Source organism: Temnothorax longispinosus, unplaced genomic scaffold (genome assembly GCF_030848805.1).
Source record: "Temnothorax longispinosus isolate EJ_2023e unplaced genomic scaffold, Tlon_JGU_v1 HiC_scaffold_145, whole genome shotgun sequence".
NCBI classification, from domain to species: domain Eukaryota; kingdom Metazoa; phylum Arthropoda; class Insecta; order Hymenoptera; family Formicidae; genus Temnothorax; species Temnothorax longispinosus.
The window spans coordinates 1-8,999 of NW_027269954.1; the positions used below are offsets into that span (position 1 = coordinate 1).

At 35.2% G+C, this 8,999-nt stretch overlaps 1 protein-coding gene across 1 annotated transcript; it reads left to right on the top strand.

Moving 5' to 3' along the window:
* The first annotated feature begins 6,407 nt into the window (after positions 1-6,407).
* LOC139823622 (ATP-dependent DNA helicase PIF6-like) lies at positions 6,408-8,792 on the top strand. The gene is made up of 2 exons (XM_071796146.1): positions 6,408-7,270; positions 7,901-8,792. Exons 1-2 carry the CDS (start codon positions 6,491-6,493, stop codon positions 8,054-8,056), a joined length of 936 nt encoding a protein of 311 aa, XP_071652247.1. The 5' UTR covers positions 6,408-6,490; the 3' UTR covers positions 8,057-8,792.
* The last annotated feature ends 207 nt before the right edge of the window (positions 8,793-8,999 follow it).

Genomic DNA, 8,999 nt, shown 5'->3' on the forward strand with positions numbered 1-8,999 from the left:
CTGCATAAGATCCAAAAACACGAGGTATACACCGTGTCTGAAACAAAAATAGCTCTAAGTCCGTACGATGATAAGCGATACATTATACCCGGTTCTACCGAAACGCTGCCATGGGGACATTATAAAATACCATTGTAAATATATTGTAAATACCATTGTAAATATATTGAAAATATATTGTAAATACCGCTGTAAATATATTGTAATTACATTTAGATATTTAGAAAAATAAATGACTCATATGTATATATGTATGTTTTTATACTGTAATAAATTTTTACAATACATTATTCTTGTGTATCCATGATTTGTATGAATTATTAAATCCTAACCACTTTACATAAACCTCATCCCCTCTTTTGCGTAAAACTTTTTCAACGAGATACACATCGGAATTAGCAACGCGATGTAACTCGTATTCGTAGAAGCCGCCGGCGACGGGTTTTCCGCAGGAATCTTCCAACAGAAACGTCACAGGATTAGTTTTCTGCACTCCTACTACATCACACTATTGTCACATCGTTTGTTTATCATATCTAATTTCATCTCAGTAGCCGTACGGATGCGCCTGCCGAAAAAAAAATCTGCGATGTGCAGTTTTGCACGTGTGCGATGAAGTCACCGCGAGACACGTATGTTCTCGAAAACGATATCGCGCCATTGATTTTCGGTGATTTGATCTGTAAAACAGCTATTGAACCGCTATGAAACAGCTAAAAACAGCTAAAAACAGCTATCAAACATTAATCGATTAATCGACTTTGATCGCGCACGTAATTTCTGATTAATCCTCTCCATTGATAGTACGGTTCCGCACCGCCTCTTCCGAGCGATATACCAAACTTGTTGATCGGCATTTCGATGTTGATTGAATGACTCGCTGTCGCGCCACTTAATTTATAATAAGTCCAGCCTCGCGAAGTTCCTCGATAATCGACAGGATTTTGTTATCGCGACCGGTGTGACCCGCTAGGCGAAATAAATGTTTTATTTCCTTTTCCTACATACTTTGTAGTATAATATAGATGTTTTAAACAAAATAAGAAGCTTCCTTCGCCAGTAAATAAATACAAAACAAAAGTCGTGTTTGCTCGACCCGACTGGCCAAATAATAAATATATTTCAAAATTCACAACGTTTCAACCGCATTTTCGGTCCTTCTCAAGTGATTCAGCTATGCATCCTCAAAACCGCGTACAAAATATCGATTACGTCGCTGACATCGTGCCCTAACCACATCATGCACACGTAAAGCTAAAAAGTGAAATAAGCTCACGATAGTCAAAAAGATAAAAACGCTCAGGAGTCATAAAATAAAAAGTAAGAATACAATTGAATTGTTAAGTTAAAAATAGTTAAGTTATAAATAGTTAAGTTATAAATAGTGTACAAAGTAAAATGTAAGGCTTACATATTCTGTGCGTCAAAACGGAAAGTGAGAGCGGTAGCGCAGAACGAAGAAACGTCGCAAGCCATAGCTGCGAACACATCAGTACAGCGTGACAGACGAAGTCATACTAAATGACCGATACATAACAAATAAATAGATGTGTTCACAGGTGGAAACGAGCAGAACAAAAGTGTAAATTAAGTGACGCCAATCACACGGTTGTAATTCGCGGGCAGACTTTCTGTGTCTTTTTGAAGATTGATTGCGCAATCGCATTTTTTAATAAAAAACATCTCAGAGATTTCACGTTTCTTAAAGTGTCGCTCCTTATATAAAATTTTTGGTTGTTGCCAATTGAAATCGTGGTTATGCGTGAGACGGTGCTTACTAACCACAGAATGATTATCACTGTTCTTCCTAATATCACAACAATGTTCCTTAACCCGTGTCTCTAGGTGTCTTTTTGTTTGACCAATATATGCAGCGTTGCAATTAGCACAATCAATCTCATATATCAACTCCGTTTGCTTAAGATTCGGTAGCGTATCCTTCCCCCTTTTGATAATACAATCCAACTTTTTCGGAATGGTGAGGAGAACCCTGAATTCTGCATCGCGCATTGTACGGCCAACACCGTCACTAAGACCCCTAATATACGGTATAGTGATAAACTTTCGAGGATCCTGGGCTACATTGTTACTGCTAGAACTATTATTCTGACGTGTCTGTAGCTCGTTAAGTCTGATGTTAATGTACTTGTTAATTAATTTTATTGGATAACAATTATTAGAAAGGATCTTTTTTATTTCGATTAAATTAGACTTATGAAAACGTACGTCAGATAAAAGAATAGCTCGGTCAACAAGATTACGTATAATATTAATTTTGTATTAAGAGGGTGATTCGAAAAATAGTTTATGTATCGCCCGGAAAAGGTCGGTTTTCGATACCAATTCGTAAGCAACACAGTCCCCTCTCGAATCACTATTGTGTCAAGAAAACTTAGAGAACTATTCTTTTCTATTTCAAATGTAAATTTTAATCTGGAGTGATAACTATTAAAAACTCTAAGTAACTCGTCAATACCAGATCTAGGAACGATCGCGAAAATGTCGTCAACATATCTTTTAAAAAAGGAAATATGAAAACTGAGCAATTGCAAACAATGCGTCTCAAGGTCCTCCATGACCATATTCGCCAAAATCGGAGAGAGAGGGGAACCCATCGGACTTCCGAAGATTTGCTCATAAATTTGACCATCAAAAGAAAAACTAGTGGAACTCAGAATCAAGTCCACAGCTGACAAGAATTGAGGACGGCTGAGCTTCGTCTCTTTAGAGATGTGATTCCACCTCCGTTCAATCGCTCTCAAAACAAGGTCTTTAGGGATGTTAGTGAAAAGAGACGCGACATCCAAAGAGATCAAAAACATCATCCCCCCAATCCCTACGTCACGAATCAATTCAACAAAAGACCAACCGTCTTTAATATATGACTTTGGTTTAGGGACAGATTTTTCTAAGATGTTGTGTAAAAAATAAGCCATGTTATATAGTGGACTCCCTAAAGTAGAAACAATAATTCGTAATGGTGAGCCATCCTTGTGAATCTTCGGAAGTCCGTAACAACGTGGGAGGTTCCCATTGGTACAATTTAAATGCCTAAATAATTGTTCACTGATAATGTCCTTGCTAAACCAAGACTTTGCCAAATTATTAATTTTAGATGTTATCCGTCTAGTGGGATCATTCTTAAGTTTTTTGTAAGTCAAACTATCATTAAGCAAATCGATCATCTTATTGACATAAGTATTTCTCTCTAAAATTACTGTGACTTGGCCCTTATCTGCCCTGGTAACAAGAAGATCATCATTATTACGTAGAAAACTTTTGCAAAATTTAAATTCTTGTAATATAAACCTGTCGATGTAGTTAGTATGTTTTTTTTTTGCGCAAAAATTTAAACAGAGAGTTAGAAATACGATCACGTGCCTCATCAACAATATCATCGGGAATTTGATAAATATTAAATTCGAAGTTTTTGATTATGTCAACAACAGAATTTACACGATCTTTCTTGTTTTTTGTATCAATAGGGAGAGCAAACCTGTCACCGAGACTAAGGAACTTAAGAACTCTATCAGGGATTTGCGTGTTACTCAAATTAATGATCCATTTTTTATAGTCAATATTAACAAGGGAATTAATTATTGGTTTTGTGTGGACATAACCGAATCGAACTTATTAATTAACCTTAATTGTGTTTTACGGTCGTGGGTACGGAGATAATTAGTGTTGAACATAAAAAAGTTGTTAATTAAATATTCCGGTAAGCGCTCGCGAAGCTGGTTCTCAACTCCGGTTATCGTAGACCGCAAAAAACATAAGTTGATATTGGCATCACTGATCTCAAAGTTGAGAAGCTTTAGCTGTATACGTTTTTTAAAAAGTGTAAACTCATGTCTAACCCTGTTGCTATGTAGTTCAATGTTTAAACGTAGCCGGTGCAGGTGTGGGGGTAAGACGTCAGATCTCCTACAGCGGAGCAAGAATTTCAGCTGCTGGTTTGCTGAGATAGTCTTGATTTTGATGTTAATCCAAGATTTCAATAATAGCGTGGTCTCTAGTCCAAACTGTCTAGTAACAGTATTAAAAAATCCTTCGTCACGATGAAACACCATTTCTCTGGTCCAAGGTGTGTGGTATAAACAAAATAAGAAGCTTCCTTCGCCAGTAAATAAATACAAAACAAAAGTCGTGTTTGCTCGACCCGACTGGCCAAATAATAAATATATTTCAAAATTCACAACGTTTCAACCGCATTTTCGGTCCTTCTCAAGTGATTCAGCTATGCATCCTCAAAACCGCGTACAAAATATCGATTACGTCGCTGACATCGTGCCCTAACCACATCATGCACACGTAACTAAAAAAGTGAAATAAGCTCACGATAGTCAAAAAGATAAAAACGCTCAGGAGTCATAAAATAAAAAGTAAGAATACAATTGAATTGTTAAGTTAAAAATAGTTAAGTTATAAATAGTTAAGTTATAAATAGTGTACAAAGTAAAATGTAAGGCTTACATATTCTGTGCGTCAAAACGGAAAGTGAGAGCGGTAGCGCAGAACGAAGAAACGTCGCAAGCCATAGCTGCGAACACATCAGTACAGCGTGACAGACGAAGTCATACTAAATGACCGATACATAACAAATAAATAGATGTGTTCACAGGTGGAAACGAGCAGAACAAAAGTGTAAATTAAGTGACGCCAATCACACGGTTGTAATTCGCGGGCAGACTTTCTGTGTCTTTTTGAAGATTGATTGCGCAATCGCATTTTTTTAACCTTTTCCGGGCGATACATAAACTATTTTTCGAATCACCCCCTTAAATACAAAATTAATATTATACGTAATCTTGTTGACCGAGCTATTCTTTTATCTGACGTACGTTTTCATAAGTCTAATTTAATCGAAATAAAAAAGATCCTTTCTAATAATTGTTATCCAATAAAATTAATTAACAAGTACATTAACATCAGACTTAACGAGCTACAGACACGTCAGAATAATAGTTCTAGCAGTAACAATGTAGCCCAGGATCCTCGAAAGTTTATCACTATACCGTATATTAGGGGTCTTAGTGACGGTGTTGGCCGTACAATGCGCGATGCAGAATTCAGGGTTCTCCTCACCATTCCGAAAAAGTTGGATTGTATTATCAAAAGGGGGAAGGATACGCTACCGAATCTTAAGCAAACGGAGTTGATATATGAGATTGATTGTGCTAATTGCAACGCTGCATATATTGGTCAAACAAAAAGACACCTAGAGACACGGGTTAAGGAACATTGTTGTGATATTAGGAAGAACAGTGATAATCATTCTGTGGTTAGTAAGCACCGTCTCACGCATAACCACGATTTCAATTGGCAACAACCAAAAATTTTATATAAGGAGCGACACTTTAAAAAACGTGAAATCTCTGAGATGTTTTTATTAAAAAATGCGATTGCGCAATCAATCTTCAAAAAGACACAGAAAGTCTGCCCGCGAATTACAACCGTGTGATTGGCGTCACTTAATTTACACTTTTGTTCTGCTCGTTTCCACCTGTGAACACATCTATTTATTTGTTATGTATCGGTCATTTAGTATGACTTCGTCTGTCACGCTGTACTGATGTGTTCGCAGCTATGGCTTGCGACGTTTCTTCGTTCTGCGCTACCGCTCTCACTTTCCGTTTTGACGCACAGAATATGTAAGCCTTACATTTTACTTTGTACACTATTTATAACTTAACTATTTATAACTTAACTATTTTAACTTAACAATTCAATTGTATTCTTACTTTTTATTTATGACTTCTGAGCGTTTTTATCTTTTTGACTATCGTGAGTTTATTTCACTTTTTTAGCTTTACGTGTGCATGATGTGGTTAGGGCACGATGTCAGCGACGTAATCGATATTTTGTACGCGGTTTTGAGGATGCATAGCTGAATCACTTGAGAAGGACCGAAAATGCGGTTGAAACGTTGTGAATTTTGAAATATATTTATTATTTGGCCAGTCGGGTCGAGCAAACACGACTTTTGTTTCTTATTATAATTGATGAAATATCAATGATATCTAATTCAACTTTCATGTATATACATTTACGACTATGTCAAATATTTGATACCATGGATGACGATTTCTTTGGTGGAAAGCATGTTCTTTTATTTGGAGATCTGCTTCAATTACCTCCTGTACGTGAAAATTTTATCTTTGTTCCACTATCAAAAGCAGAATTTAATAAATATATTGGCAGTGTGGGGACTACTCCTGAGGAATGGTTGTGGCAAAAATTTCAATATGATGAATTGACGATCAATATGCGTCAGCAAGGAGATACAGCTTATCGTGAATTACTCTCGAGAGTTCGTATTGGTTTATTGACAACTTCTGATTCTGAGATTCTCGAGAAAAGAAGAATATCATTGAAAGGTCAGTCTTTCGATGAAAGATTATACGAATTGTGTAATTATCTTGATAATTTGCCGCCTAACACTGTTTGTTTACTGCCTACTCGTTATTTGTGCGATGTTCTTAACACTGCAATGCTAAGTCGTATTGCTTCGAAAGAAATATTATTAATTGCTCAAGATACGCTTGACTGTGATAATTATATTAAACGAAAGGTACAAAAGCGATTGACGGATAATGAAGACGATGATACCAATACAGCTGGGCTTTTGAAACAAATTACAATTAAAATTGGAGCGAAAGTTATGATAAGACGCAATATTGATGTCACTTTGGGCCTGGTAAATGGTACAATTGCTACAGTTATTTCTGTTGTGCGGGATATATCTACCGATTGTGTAGAAAAGATTAAACTTCTTTTACCGTCTGGTTTGGAGTATTGTATTGAAAGAGTAAGTGTCAAGTTTAAAGTAATGGAGAAAGCATATGTTATCAGAAAACAATTTCCCATAACTCTCAGTTATGGCATAACCATTCATAAAAGTCAAGGATTAACCTTGCAAAACGCTGTTATGGATATAGGTAATTCTATATTTAGTTGTGCTCAGTCATATGTTGCGTTATCCCGAATACCGTCTTCGGATGGATTGCATTTAATTAACTTTGATCCTTCAGCTGTAAAAGTAAGTGAAAGAGCTATTACCGAATATAATCGACTAATACGAACATTTCTACCGCAAGCACAAACGATTCCTATTTCGAAAAAACGTTTTCGAAAAGTAAAAGATGTTCCGTGGACATTGTCGAAAATAATCAATGCCGGTCAAGAGTCAGATCAACAAGTTGGAAAAAGTACTGTTGAGCCGATACCTGTTTTGCAAAATGAAGATGGAGTTTCATGCTACGCAAATTCAGTAATACAATGTTTCTTGCAGTCAAGTATTATTAGGAAAGTGTTGCTTAAAGTTGATAAAGATGATTTAAGTATATTAGCGCATAAATATGACAAACGATTACCTAATTTGAATGCTGATGCGATACGGACAGATTTAGGAGAGCGCTTTACGAGTCGTGGTGATGACAAACCAGCAAAACGAGACGCTCTTGAATTTCTTATTGCCATTTGCACAAAATATAATTACATAAAAAATTTGGTCGGGCATCAAGTTACTCGTACTACTAAGTGCATTAGCAACTCATGTGGTTATACGACAAAAGATAATATTACTGATAACATAGTTGTTCCAATTTCTATTAATAATTTGAAGAAGAAAAGTTATAATCTTAATAATTTATTGAAGGATACATTTTTAAATTGGGGTCCGTTATATGGAAAAACATGCCAATTTTGTGCAGGAAATCTAGTATTTAGAAATGAATTAACGTTGACGAAAGAAATAGTTATCATTCATTTAATTTTGTTCTCATCACAGGATAATAAATTAGTGAAAATACCACAGACATTTAATTTAACTGGCATATCAACAACTAAGATATCGATAGCTAAACAGCAGTATAAAGTAATGAATACTATATTTCATCAGGGTACATCTATTGAAGATGGTCATTATACAAGTATGTGTAGAGAAAGGACATTTTGGATTGAATTTGATGATGGAAAAATTATAGAAAATAAACGATGGCCTACAGGTGCTAAAGGTATTTATATATTATTTTTGGAAAAAGTTGGTAAGAAATAATTTATACAAGCAACGTAATATACATGCATATTTTACATAAAAGCAATGTCCGGCAATGTGTATATATATATATTTACATATTTACAACTTCAGACACATTTCTTTATAAGGTGTAATTTTTTTCTGTTAAGATTAAGATGCGTAACACTACAAAAAGGCGTGATATCCGTACAAAATTACCTTTTTCAAAAAAAAGGTAAAAAAATGCGCCAAGTACACGCATAGTAGTACATATGTATTATGTTGTTACCTCGAAAAAAACAAAGTGGTAGTATTATACCTCGAAATAACACCCTGTACATACTGTTTATACAATGCGTAATACTACAAAAAGGCGTGATATCAGTACAAAATTACCTTTTTTAAAAAAAAGGTAAAGAAAGGCGCCAAGTACACGCATAGTAGTGTATATGTTGTTACCTCGAAAAAAAAAACAGTGGTAGTATTATACCTTAACAAAATCTAAGTAACAAGAGGTAGACGAAATCTTTGTATCTTGAAAAATCTCGAAAAAACCTAAACAGTAGTATCTTCACCTCGAAAAAAAACAAAGTAGTAGTATTATACCTCAAAAAAACCTAAGTAACAAGTGGTGGACGTAATCTTTGTATCTCCAAAAATCTCGAAAAAACCTAAACAGTAGTATCTTCACCTCGAAAAAAAACAAAGTAGTAGTATTATACCTCGAAAAAACCTAAGTAACAAGTGGTGGACGTAATCTTTGTATCTCCAAAAATCTCGAAAAAACCTAAGCAGTATTATTTTTATTTCTAAAAAATTATTACTCAAGTGATACACATCACAAAATTACGTTACCTTATCAAAAAAAACTTGCACATTGCTTCCTCATAGTTATTAAGTGTGCAAGTTGAAACTTGCACATTGCTTCCTCATAGTTATTAAGTGTGCAAGTTGAAACTTGCACATTGCTTCCTTAGAGTTC

Coding starts and splice junctions, on each gene's coding strand:
- LOC139823622 (XM_071796146.1), top strand. CDS start 6,491: ATGCTAAGTCGTATTGCTTCGAAAGAAATATTATTAATTGCTCAAGAT. Junction 7,271..7,900: donor TTTCATGCTACGCAAATTCA/GTAATACAATGT, acceptor ATATTTCATCAG/GGTACATCTATTGAAGATGG.